At 36.2% G+C, this 14,290-nt stretch overlaps 1 protein-coding gene across 6 annotated transcripts in view; it reads left to right on the top strand.

Moving 5' to 3' along the window:
- Positions 1 to 14,290, top strand: part of BBS9 (Bardet-Biedl syndrome 9) — a 465,641-nt gene that overhangs the window by 244,770 nt on the left and 206,581 nt on the right. For all 6 annotated transcript variants that reach the window (XM_057549919.1, XM_028164767.2, XM_028164765.2 and 3 more), the window contains 2 exons: positions 1,564 to 1,736; positions 5,289 to 5,441. In XM_057549919.1, coding sequence (XP_057405902.1) covers positions 1,564 to 1,736; positions 5,289 to 5,441 — 326 coding nt within the window. The remainder of the gene's footprint in view (positions 1 to 1,563; positions 1,737 to 5,288; positions 5,442 to 14,290) is intronic.

Here is a 14,290-nt window from a genome sequence, read left to right as displayed (position 1 = left end):
TTGAATTCTGGCTGAGGATGACAAATTGAAGTTAAAAACCAATTTAAAGAGGTAATATATTTATAGAATTTGTCAACGTACCATGGGGAATATAAATAAATATTTCACATGCACGTATCGTATTACCTTAAGCTCCTTAAGCAAAAAGACTAAGTTAATTTTTGTACCCCCAACATTTCTTTCTTTATGAAATTGCACATAATAGTTGTTCAATAAATGGTGAACTAAATAAAATAGGTAACTTTGATCTCAAAAAGTGTACAGTCTCTTTGCAGAGACTGAATATAATCATCTGGAAAGTTAAATAAGGGTACATGGTTGTATGTATTAAGTGCATAGTAAACTGTAGAATTCTCTATATAAATTCAGAGAAATGCAATGTTATGAGGTGCTTAAAATTGATAGATAATCTTTGGATTAATTGCTAAAGTTCCAATCCCTGCTCTGTTACTAACTGGCTAGATGACCTTGCAGATTATTTAAACTCTTCTGTCACTAGATTTATTCTTCTGTAAAATGGGGCTATTGTTATATAGCCAGTAGCCTATTGGGCTGTTGAGGTTTAAACAAGAGAGTGAATGTGAAGTGCTTTAGATAGTGATTGGCACATATAAGGCTTCTACAGATGGTAGAGAAATAAAGGTTTCTTGGGGTAGGTGAGACTGAAGCCAGATCCTGAAGAATAGGTAGAGTTTAGACAATTGGGGAAGAAGGATATATATCATGAATTATAGGTCTGACATTTAAATTGCTTTGTGACCTTTGGCAAGTCTCTGAAATTCTCTGTGCCTGGTTTTCCTTCTTATAAAAAATGGGTTGTTGTAGTTAATAGTGCTTGATGCATAGCTGGTGCTCTTATCATAGTTGCTCTCACCATAGATGTGGTTATTGTCACTGCTGTCATCATCATTGTCATCATCATCAGGGTAGGAGGTAGACAAGACTTTGGCTGTCTTGGAGCTGATGTGTCAGGGAATGGAGGGAACCAAGATTTATAATTGGGGAAGGGTCTTATTGCAAAATCTCTCTTCAAATGAAAGAACTATTAGAAAAATAGAAAACTTTGATTATGATTACAGGGATTTAAGCTGGCTACTGTGTCCAGGATGTGGGCTTTCTATAGAATAAATTTTATTTCACATCAATTTTTTGAAACAAACTAATGATACCAGGTTGTACTTTTGCAATGGCTGTTTTCTTACCTTTTTTTTGGTTATGTTTGTTTGTTTTTTACCTTTTGAGTAAAGCTCTTTTTAGAAGGATCCAAATTTTGTGTTTTTACCATACCGAAACCTATTATAAGATACATAGTTAAAAGGACTGTGCAGCTTGCTGCTGTGACCACATACCTTTGGAATGAGCTTTGAAAATGTTAAGTTCTTGATGCAGAAAATCACGATAAGGCAGAATTATTTTTATCAAGCCAGTAGAAATTATATCTATGTTCCAAAAAAGAAATCCTTGTCCTTTTGGTATTCATGTCAGAGTTAGTGATAATTCATGTAGTTTCAGCTACTAATTATGTGTTAATAAGCCTTTTCCTTAATTATTTTTTCTCCTTAGAACGATATCGCATCCAGAGTGAACAATTTGAGGATATTTGGCTCATAACAAATGAGCTTATTATCCGCCTTCAGGAATATTTTGAAAAACAGGGAATCAAAGATTTCGCATGTTCTTTTTCTGGATCTATGCCCCTTCAAGAATATTTTGAGTTGATCGATCATCATTTTGAGGTGTGTATGATCATAACCCGTATCATCTGTAATTTTTCAATATATGAAAGAAAGATGCTATAGAGGTAAGGATTCTAGTATACATGCTATTAGGCAGTGTACATCAAGTTGTTATTCTTATGTGGATGGTGGGATTGTGAATCTGTTCTTGCCCTCTTGCCCAGTTTGTGATCAATTGCAGACTTTTACAGAGTGGCTGCCTGGAGCTGTGGTCTGGCCTCAGAACAGAGCTGGTTTAATTCTCCCACATGGGGATTTAACCTTTGACCCCAATAACCCAGTGTTAAAACTATTTGAGCTTATCGGCAGCCATTTGGCTAACTAATTCTAGCAGGCCATAAATGAGGTGTGATTATAAAGTAAAGTGATTTTTCCTTTTCATTTTTAACAAGCACACCAGAACTTCTGCATCTGAATGAGGGTTAATCACATAAAATATTCTCCAGTATCTGGCACAATGAGTGCTTAGTAAATGCTGAATGATTAAATGTCTAAATTAATGAGATCTGACAGTGACTTTGTTGCCTGGATATGTTTGCATTTCTTCTTTGGAAGTACCTTCAGAGCCTGTGTTAGATTCTCTTGAGTATCTTGAGGGTGTCAAATCTTCATCCTTTGAAGATTGATTTGATATTTGGAAATATTCAGGAGTCATGTTTTGTGAAAAAAATTGGACAATGAAAGTCATTGTTTTAAGTCCCACGTGTTAAAAAAAAATTCACCAGGCTCTTCTTATTTGCTTATAAGTAGACCCTGTAGGGAATTACAAAGAGGAATTTCAAAAAAAGTTTGCACCTTATTTAAGGAAACATTGGTTCCCTAGAGTGGCTACTTTTTAAGGAATCAATAGGTTTTTGCATTTCAATTTGTAAACTATGGTGTGTGTGTGTGTGTGTGTGTGTGTGTGTGTGTGTGTGCATGCACGTGTGTGTGTGTGTGTGTGTTAGTGAGAGAGAGAGGATTGAGAGAGAGAGAGAGAGGGAGAGAGTGAGAGAGAGAATACGTCATGTAAATTGTCAGTCACAGGAACATTCTACTTAATGTTCAGTCCCCTGAACATTCTAAGAGCATTGACTTTAACCTACAAATAAAGACTTCTTTGAATACAGTGTGAACATAAAGGGAAAATTTCAGTGCATACCATCCAATTGCAGATAACACGTCATTATCTAATAAATTGAATTTATTTGGGTCTTCCCTCATCTAAGCTGATAATATTGTATAGGACAGTATACTTTGACCAAATTGTGGCACCAAAATCAATAGTTTGGGAAATATGTTTAGGTACGCTAAGTATTGAGAACCTTTATAATTCTCTAGAATATATATTAAGAAATTCCTGCTTCACTGTGCAAAACTGGGGTCCAGTGACTTATGGAAGACAGTCCACAGAAAGACTATACTAATTACCTATTTGTAATATTTAAAATCGAAAATATTAGATTCTAATTGACTATGTTTGACATACAGTCCGCCTCCCTCCCCCCCGCCTTATTTGCTGGCTATTAAATCCCTGGAGTTTCTACCTCAGGGACATTTCCTTTCTGGGGAGGGACTTAGGGAATGTGGTGAACTATAGGCACTTTTGTTACACAGTTAGAAAGGGCATGCTTATACTTCCTTTGCTCTCTGGCCCCGCTCCACTTTTTTTTTTAATATGACTTTAAACTTTGAATCAAGGTGGCTTTTGGAATCTAAGTGTCCCTTAGTGTAAGCTCCATGAAAACAGAAATTTTTGTCTGTTTTATTCATTGTTGTAATTCCTAGAGTCTAGAACACTGCGTGGCACTAAGATCAATAAATATTTGTTAAATGTTGAAATTCTGACGTGAAAACATTTCAATCACTGCTGTTTTGTTACACGTTCAAAGGAATGATAACCTGGCTGATGTCTCAGTTTTGAGAATATTTAAAAAATTTTTTGTTTCATGAATTGAGGAAATAAAATATTATAGCAGGAAATCATACAATTAAAAGGGTGAATTATTGATAACTCTAATATTCTTTTTTAAAAATTTAGTTGTTATATCACTTAACTTTTGGTAATGAAAGGTTTTTTTTTCCTTCAAGAGAATATTCTTTGATTTAGTTAGCTACTTAATGCTTCTGAAACTGGGGTTAAAAGAAGTTACTAGAATTCCAAGTTTTTTTTCCAATCATGTGTCTGTTCTCCATACATGCACTGAAAAGGTAAGGAAGTTTGGTTTGATGTCAGAAATGTAAACTATAATATGTTTGATTTCTGAACATTTTGAATATGGTATTTACTTCAGAACTAGTTATGACTGTTTTGTTAAGTTGAATTAGCAGTTCACATGATCTGGCTTCATGGAGTTGTTCCCTATGACTTTGACTAACTTTCTTTATTTTAATAATATTAAATTCAAAAGTTATGAGAAGAGTTATACTGAAAAGAGTCATTTCTGATTCTCATCCTCCCACTATTCAATCTCCTCTTTGGAGGCAATTTTTGGTGTACAGTTTCTTGTTACCTTTCTAGAACTATTCTATGCAATCACAACTATGTTACTATATAGATTAAAAAAAATAACGTGAATGATATTCTGTATTTCTTTTTTGCTTTGTTTCATTCAATGCATCTTTGGCTAGCATTGCTTATCAGTACCTGGTGGTCCTGCAAAATCCTCTTTATTTATTCAACCTGTTCCTCTATTGATGAGTATTTTGATTATTAACATTATCTTACTATAATAGCAACAGAAAAAATCCTATAATGAATATCCTTGTGTGTACATTACTTTTTGCAAGCTCACCCCTAGGATAAATTCCTGGAAGTGGGATTGCCAGGTCAAATGCTGTATGTTTGAGAGCTATTTGTATTAACTTTTCTGTGAATTTTGCCCACTTTTCTATTGGATTGTTGCTCTTTTTCTTACTCATTTGTTTGGGTTGTGTTCCTTTACATCAATTTGTAGATGCTTTCTAGATATTATAGGCATGGTTTTTTGTCTCTGTGGTTATTGCTATTATTTTTTGCAGTTTGCTGTTTGTCTTATCACTTTACTTATAATGTTTTTCTCTACTTTTTTTCATAACCACGTAGAATTAAAAAAATTTTTTTTAGTTAGTAATTTATCAGGGGTGTGTGTGTGTTTGCGTATGTGTGGCTTTTGACTTTTGACTTATAAAGATCTGTCTCATGCTAAGATTATTTTAAAAAATATAATTTTCTAATGCTTTGTTGTGTTTAAACTTTTGATTCCTCTGCAATTGATTTTGCTGTAAAGACTGGGGGAAAAATCCTTATTCCTTTTTTCCCTTATGTATTTAATCAGTTATCACAAACATTTATTGAATGATCTATCTTTACCCCAATGACAACTGGGCCATTTTTACTAAATTTCCATTTGACCTATTTCACTGTATCATCTATGTATTCATGTATCAAATATCACACTTTTAATTCTCTTAACTCTGTAACACACTTAAATTTCTTCTTTACTCTTTTCAAACTTTATTGGCATTGCCAGTATCCTTAGACACATTTTGTTGTGCACATTTAACCTGAATTAAAGAAATTCTTCATTGTAGTTGCGGATAAATGGTGAAAAATTAGAAGAACTCTTATCTGAAAGAGCTGTACAGTTTCGGGCCATTCAACGCCGGCTATTAACAAGGTTCAAAGATAAAACACCTGCTCCTCTCCAACACCTGGACACCTTGCTAGATGGAACTTACAAGCAGGTTAGTATAATAACAGTGATAGTTTTATACTACTGGATATAATTTTTTCCCTCACCCTAGAGTCATGCACCAGACTATCAAGATAAGGTATTTCTTTCCTATGTATTATGGAGCAGCAAATAGCACACAAGCTTTAGAGTCAGAATTTAAAGTCAAGCTCTGCCACTTTCTAATTATGTGACCTTGAGTAAATTAGATTAGATTTGTCCATATTTTACTTCCCAGGGTTGTTGTGAGGATTTTCCATCATTTATGTGAAGCAGCCGCTTAATGCCAGGCACATAGGATATGCTTGATAAATAGTAGCTATTATGATTAGTGTTATTATTGGACAATTCTTGGTACATTCCATAACTATCATCATAATTCTCAAATTGTCTTACAGAGCAATTGGATTACACTTCTAGTTTTATGTCCGTTGATGTTTTGAGATGGAATTCTTTTTTTAAAATTTATTTTATTGAAGTGTAGTTGATTTACAATGTTGTGTAAATTTCTGCTGTACAGCAAAGTGATTCAGTTATACATATATACATTCTTTTTCATATTCTTTTCCATTATGGTTTATCACAGGATATTGAATATAGTTCCCTGTGCTATAGAGTAGGACCTTGTTGTTCATCCATTCTGTATATAATAGTTTGCATCTGCTAATGCCAAACTCCCAATCCATCCTGCACCACCCCTTTGGCAACCACAAGTCTGTTCTCTACGTCTGTGAGTCTCTTTCATAGGTAAGTTTGTTTATGTCATATTTTATATTCCACGTATAAGTGCTATCATATGGTATTTGTCTTTCTCTTTCTGACTTACTTAGTACGATAATGTCTAGGTCCATCCATGTTGCTGTAATGACATTATTTCATTCTTTTTAATGGCTGAGTAGTATTCCATTGTATATATGTACCATATCTTCTTTATCTATTTATCTGTCATTGGACATTTAGGTTGTTTCCATGTCTTGGCTATTGTGAATAGTGCTATGAATAGTAGGGGTGCATGTATCTTTTTGAATTATAGTTTTGTCTGGATATATGCCTAGGAGTGGGCTTGCTGGATCATATGGCAACTCTATTTTTAGTTTTTAAGGAACCTCCATACTGCTTTCCATAGTGGCCACACCAACTTACATTCCTACCAATGGTGTAGGAGGGTTCCCTTTTCTCCTCTCTAGCATCTGTTATTTGTAGACTTTTTAATGATGGCCATTCTGACCGTTGTGAGGTGGTGCCTCATTGTAGTTTTGATTTGCATTTCTCTAATAATTAGCGACGTTGAGCATCTTTTCATGTGCCTGTTGGTCATGAGATGGAATTCTTAAATAGCCCTTTGTTCTAAATCGAAAAGACTATTTTCTTCCTCTTCCTGATTTGTCCTCCTACCAGTGGTTTATCATTTGCATGACTAGGGTGATCTGAGTCTCACTCTTAAGGTATTATATCTTCAAAAACCATTCAAAATTATCATCTCAGGCTTGAAATAATAATTTTTAAAATTCAAATTTCATGGCTAAGGCCTCTGCCAGTTCCACTATAAAAAAGTCAGCTTTGAATAACTGCATTATGTCTTCTCATATTTCTATACAATATCACTGATCTGTTTCAAAATCAGTGTTGGTGATTTTCTGTTGATTTTTTGATTGAATTTTTTTGTTGAGATAGTTGTGTATTCCCATGCAGTATAACAAAAAATACAGCTAAATCTCATGTATCCTTTACCCACTTTCTTCCAGCAGTAGCATTTTGTAAAACTATAGTGTAATATCACAACCAGGGTATTGACATTGATAAAATCTATAGATTTTATTCACATTTCCACAATTTTACTTATACTCATTTGTGGGTGTATTAAGCTCTATATAGTTCTATCACACATGCAGGTTTGTGTATCCACCACCACATTCAAGACACCAAGCAGCTCCATCACACAAGACTCCCTCATGTTGCCTTTTATTAACAGAACTCCCCTCCCGTCCACTGCTCTCTACCACATTCTGTTGTTTTTGAAAGAACGAATCAGGTATTTGTTTTTATAGTTGGCTTTTCTAGAGGAAAGAAAAATAGCTTACCATGTAAACATCAATAAATGTGTTGATAATACATTTGTTTCTTGAAATTTTCATGGTTATTTGAAAATTAGTAGCAATTCGAGGGACAGTCTATAGCAATAGTAGGGTATTGGAAAGAACACTGGGCTTGAAGTCCAAAGACCCCAGTTCTGTCACTTATTAGCTATGTGGCTTTTGGCAATTCCTTTACCTTCCCAGAACTTCAGTTTCTTTCTACAAAATGGAATAACTACTCACTGTGTTGTTACAAAGATTCTATTCCATAATGGATGTAGAAATGCTTGGTAAATTATTCTACAAATATAGACTGCCAATTTCTTTTGTGCTGGAGCAATTATGTGACTCTTAGGTTAGTAGGCACTAACACTCTTTCTGTTCCAGACTTCTTTTTTCTCTCTTCGGTACACTTTTTGTTTTGGTTTTTCATTTTCTTTCTTTTTTTCCTCCTCCTTCTTCTTCATATCTCTTTGATGACCTATCTCATTCTTAGGTTTCCTGCCACACCTGCACTTGGGGCTGAAGAAACGCTGAATCTTATCTTTAATGGTGTTGTATCTTTTTGTGGACACAATGGCAGAGGGGTCTTTAAAGGGGTTTGATGAGGATGCTTGATTTAATGCTTTCCATATTTTCTATATAGCAAGACTTTCTTTGTCTTTTATGCATTCTCAGTTCTGGCGTTTATTTTTTTCTGCTTAACTCCAGGTTGGGTTTTTCCATGATTTTTTTTTTTTTTTTTTTTTTTAAGGATTTTCTTTCTTTCTTTCTTTCTTTATTTATTTGTTTATTATTTTTGTCTGTATTGGGTCTTCGGTTCGTGCGAGGGCTTTCTCCAGTTGCGGCAAGCGGGGGCCACTCTTCATCGCGGTGCGGGGACCGCTCTTCATCGCGGTGCGCGGGCCTCTCTCCACCGCGGCCCCTCCCGCCGCGGGGCACAGGCTCCAGACGCGCAGGCTCAGCAATTGTGGCTCACGGGCCCAGTCGCTCCGCGGCATGTGGGATCCTCCCAGACCAGGGCTCGAACCCGTGTCCCCTGCATTAGCAGGCAGACTCTCAACCACTGCGCCACCAGGGAAGCCCCCATGATTTTTAATATGGACAAGATGATCAAAACCATAGAGTTTTGCTTGAATCTATGTGTTAAGTCTCCATTCTTTTTAGATCAAAAAAGAGAATGAACAAGCTTTTGAAAGAAACATATGAATACTATAAGAAATTTGAGTTAGTTTTAATGTAATTTACTACTCAGTTTTATTATATATATTAAGATTATACAAAATGCTAACTTCTCGAACTTAGTTCTTTATCATCTTCTCCGAAATATAATCACTTTTGTATGTTTTTGTGTCTTTCTAGACCTCTTTGCATTCAAAAACAAAATGTTGTTTTGTGAGGCTAAAAAATTCATAAATAGTATCATACTATATGTATTAGTCTGCCTTTCTTTTTTGTTTTTCTTCCAACAGTATGTACTGGAGCTCTTTTCACACTGTGTAGATCTACTTCTCTATTTGTAATGGCTGCATAGTATTCTGTAATATAGACATTCTGTAGTATGGAAAAGCACAGTTTATTGAAAGATAAATCTTAAAAATAGTTTTAATGCTTTAATAGTTTTAATGTCTGAGTCTAACACTGAGAAAAATCCCTTTTAGACAATTCTATTGTGACTAGACAGGTGTATGACATACCTCACTATCACATACCTTTGGTTTAGTGTAAACTTATCTTTATACTTTGCCTGGCTAGGGGGCAGATTACTTGGATGATTTACTTGGCAGATTAGCCAATCATGAAATAATGATTTGTGCTAGAGCCTGCTCTTACTCTCCATGGCATAACACCATTGCATGAGTGTCACTAGATTTGTAAAGTGTTTTCCTAATGTGTCAGTTTAAAATTAGTTCTACTACCTGTGTGGAGTCCTTGTTTTCTCATGTGCAAGGGGCTTTTAATTTTCTCTTTTCTGTGGATCTTAGTGCCACTTTAGTTTTAGTTGGATAAGCATTCTGAGCTGTGCATTGATAAATTTACTTCCTGTCCATTTATCACCAGGCATCAGGAAGATGCTATATTGTCATCATTTAATGAAGTGGTGATAATTGGTTTATGTGAAAATAGAAGCAGAAGTCAGTATCCTCCTAAAACTAGTGTGTAAACTCTCTGAAGGCAGGGACCGTTTTTTTTCTTTTGTCTTACTCACTACTATATTCTCAGCACAATACATTTCTTGTCACGTTATAGGTGCTTAATAAACATTTGTTCTAGGAATGAATGCTTTCTTGCCACTAAGATAATTTCTTGAAACTGGATGTCTTGGATAAGGGCAATCCTACAAAGAACAGAGCAGCAGAGAATTCCTTCAGTTCAGGCTCATGAATCATTAGGATGATTTATTCTAAAATCCTCAAAAGCCACTAAAAAAATGAAACTCTTCTCGCTTCCTAAATAATATTGTTGGAGGACTCAGGTAAACTGTCATAGCTAGGAAGGTTTTATCGCTGAAAATTCTTGACTAAAGAAATCTTTTCTATTCTTTTTTTGTGAGTATATGTGTGCCAAAGTTAAATATGAAATAATCATCTGTTGAAATATCTCAATGCAGATACAGAGGTTAAATTTCATCATATTCTAAGTGTAATGAGAATTATTTGAGATCTTTCAGTATTAATACCTGTCCAGAAGCATGAAAAGTTTGTCTTCATTTTCCATTTACATAATTGTTGGGTTCTTTCTCTTGGAAACAAAATTTCTTTCATAAAATGTATCCTCTGAACAGTGAAGATAGGATGTAGAAATGTAGAACTGAGGAAGTTTGGGGGTCTTATGGGTGCTACATGTCTAGCAACTGCTATGAATTCCAATAAAGTCCTTAGGACAAACTGAAAGTGAAGCCCAAGTCCCTTCATATACAAATGATTAAGCATTGCTGAGTTGGCTGTAATGTGAAATAGTTGGTATGGTATATTTACTCGTGTAATAGAGTTAGTGATGGTACGTTCATAGGTTCTGAGGTCAAAGTTTGGCTTACTAGCTCTGCATTCAGTAATGATAGCTATTGTTATTTAGGAACCAAAAAGTCAATTTACCAGGTACAGGAGTAGGTAAGGTCAGGGTGGGAGGGCAGAATGGCTTCTGTGCCCTTGGTGTTTAGCAGAAACTCTGGGTACCACTAGTTTACATGGTGAGGCCAGTGAAGTGGGCCTCCAATCTTCGAATGACTTGGGATGTAGGTGCCTTTGAATCTGGTCCAGCAAGACCCTGTTAGAGAAAGCCACTGCTTCTAAGGTTGCGGTAAGACATCCAACATTGTTTCCTTTAAATGGTTGCTAATATAATGTTCTAGGGTTTGAAGTGGCGTATCTGACTTATCCTAGTATAATGATTAAGAACTCTGTGTCTAGAGACAGCTTACTTGTATTCCAGCCCTGGCTCTGTGACCTTGGGCAAATTACTTAAACAAAAAGAAAGCCAAAACCCTCCTAAACCTCGGTTTTCCCATCTGTAGAATGGTGCCTCCTTCATTGGGTTGTTGTGAGGACTGAAATGTGGAAAGACATAAATTGCTTAGACTAGTGCTTGGAACACAATAATCTCTCAACAAATGTTAACTACAATTCTGAGGATAGTTTTTCATCTTTATTTGACTAATAAGTTATGCCATCTCAAAAATGGTGCTATTCATTGGTCAGAAAAAAGAGGTTATAATACATCATCTTTCTGAAACTTCGCTATCTGTCGGCATCACAAATCTAGATCTCAGCTAAGAATCATGAAGATCATGTATCCTCAGGGGCACCCCCAAACTCCTCTAGCGTAACTGCCTTGGGTGTTTGGTTCCAGAGAGGGTACCAAAAGGAAAGGCGCATCAGGATCGTGAGGTCAAGTGGCCATCTTCCCAAAATCCCTGATTGTTTCATCTGGATGTATTCTTAGAAGGAAAATTGCTCAATCAAAAAATGTTTCTCACTCACACACACACACACACACACACACACACACACACACGTACACATACATATTGCTTAGCAAAAATGTACTAAATTATAGTTACTCCAGCAGTATATAAAAATGTCTATTTTGTAGGTATTATTGTTTTGATCTTTACAATTCTTTTTTTTTTTTTTTTATAAATTTATTTATTTATTTATTTATTTTTTTAAAGATTTATTGATTGATTGATTGATTGATTGATTGCTATGTTGGGTCTTCGTTTCTGTGCTAGGGCTTTCTCCAGCTGCGGCAAGTGGGGGCCACTCTTCATCGCAGTGCGCGGGCCTCTCGCTATCGCGGCCTCTCTTGTTGCGGAGCACAGGCTCCAGACGCGCAGGCTCAGCAGTTGTGGTTCACGGGCCCAGTTGCTCCGCGGCATGTGGGATCTTCCCAGACCAGGGCTCGAACCCGTGTCCCCTGCATTGGCAGGCAGATTCTCAACCACTGCACCGCCAGGGAAGCCCCGATCTTTACAATTCTTAACTGAAAAAATAATTTGACTGTTATTTCAATCTTTCTTTCTTTGCTTACCAGTGAGGTTGAACATTTAAAAAATGTTAATTAGCCATTTATCTTTCTTCTTTTGTGATTTACATATATAGAACCTTTTGTTCAATAGTATATCAGGTAGTTCAGCTTTTTCTTACTTTGTGTATATTAAGAGTGGCAATCTTTTAGCATACTTTTGTCATGCATAAAAAATACTTTGTGTATGTAAGGAATGCAATCTCTCTTCATATGTAAAAGAAGTTTTACCAATTTGTCATTTGCCTTTTATTTTTATTTATGATGTTTTTTAGACAAGTAAAATTTATAAAGTATTTACATAATAAAGTCTATTCATCTTTTTCCTTTAGGCTTCTCTGTCTAGGAAAGTCTTCCCACGCCAAGAGTATTATCGACCTATAATTTATTTTAACATTTTTATGCTATCATTCTTTATATATACTTTTTTTAATCCATCTGGAATGTATTCTGCAATTTAGTGAGAATCTAATCTCCTCGCCAAAAATGGTGAGCTAGTTGTCTCAGCCCCTGCTTACTGCATAATCCATTTTTCTCTTACTGAGCTGAAATACTACTTGTATCATTTAACAATTTCACTGCATAGCAAACTACCCCAAACCTTAGTGATTTAAAACAACAGTTCATTATTGTTCATGAGTCTCTGAATCAGCTGGGCAGTTCTGTTGACCTGGGCCGTGGTTGGCTGTTCTTGTTTGAATTCACTCACGTGTCTCTGGTTAGCTGGTTGCTCAGCTGGGGACCGGATGGCCTAGGATGTGCTTACTTACATATTGGCATTTGGCTCACAATTAGATGGGGTGATTGTACCACATGTCTCTCCTGTGTGGCAGGCTGGCCTGGGCTTGTTTACATGGTGGCTACAGGTCCCGGTGCACAAGTATTCGTCAAGGCTCTGCCTGTGCCATGTCTCTCATTCCCCATTGGTTTTGAGCAACCCAGATCAAAGGGTTGGGGAAATAGACTCTGCTTCTTTATTTAAGGAGTCGAGAACTGTGGGCATTTTTACAATTTACCCTAATTCTAAATGAGCATATACTAAATGAGCAAAATGTTTTGAAAGATAATTTTTTTCAACCTTTCCTAATCCTTGAACTTAGGTTTTCTATACTTTTATCTTTGAAACCTAAATTTTTGTTGTTATTGAAATTTTATTAATTCATAATCAGTTATGGTCTATGGATTTGAAAGATAATTTCTCTTATAATTAGATTTGTCAAGAGTTATTTAAAGCAAACAGAGCATCTGTGCTGTTTTCAGGCTAGTGAAACTGCCTGAATACTTGCCTATGTGCTTAGTTATGGTTAGTTGTTTCGGGGATGGCATCTGTTATCTAGTCTCCTTGTAGGTCCCCACCATAGTCCTGTCCAGGGTGGGCATTATGGGTGTGTGATCTATGCAGTCACAGAGCCCTGTGTTTGGTTGAATGCTCTGTGGTAGCCGTCGTGAAATTCTTAATACTTTTTGAACAAGAGGCCCCATATTTTCATTTTGCCCTGGGCCCCTCAAATGATGTAGGTGGTTCTTGCCCTGTTGGGATACTAACTAATTTTTAATGAGTAGAACAAGACAATTGGGAGCTCAAATACAGAGTAGAATTCAAAGACATACTGGTTTTATTACCACTACCCCAAAACCACCTGTACGTTTCCCCAAAGATGAACAGAAAGGGATGCAGTGGGCATCAATGAACTCCTCTGAATAGCTCAAAGGCTTCTTTCTGGGAAAGGCATCTTGGTTAACTGACAATGAAGTGACAAGGGTTATCTCATTTAAGAATATCATCCTGCAATTAGCTGTCTCTAGGCATGTTGTGGGTGGCAGCCTTTTTTTAGATTTCCATCCTGTGGGTCACTGGCTTCAAAGATGCACCATGAATAGTTATGAGTTTTGGTGCACAAAGGGTTCAGCCAACCACTTTTCTCCTGTTTTTAACTGCAGGTTATTTCTTATATCCTTATCTTTGATTGGACAGGAACCCCAAAACCACAGCACCACATTATACTTTTAGTACCATGCCTTTCCTGTATAGTATCTACTTACCATCACATCAGACTTCACTGGGGGCATCTACCAAGCACCCTTTACTGAGGTCATCCTACAGCTGAGGCAAGAAGAGAGGACTAGGACTGTCACTCTGGGAAAAGCATCTCGTGATTCTTACGTGGGAAGGATCTGGTTTCCAGTGAATGAGGATTTTCCAGTTGCTCACCACAATTTCTATAATTTATTCTAGAATTTTGGAAAAAAATCTTACTTTTTG

This window comes from Balaenoptera acutorostrata, chromosome 7 (genome assembly GCF_949987535.1).
Source record: "Balaenoptera acutorostrata chromosome 7, mBalAcu1.1, whole genome shotgun sequence".
Taxonomy (NCBI): domain Eukaryota; kingdom Metazoa; phylum Chordata; class Mammalia; order Artiodactyla; family Balaenopteridae; genus Balaenoptera; species Balaenoptera acutorostrata.
This window is presented reverse-complemented; position numbering and strand designations above follow the sequence as displayed.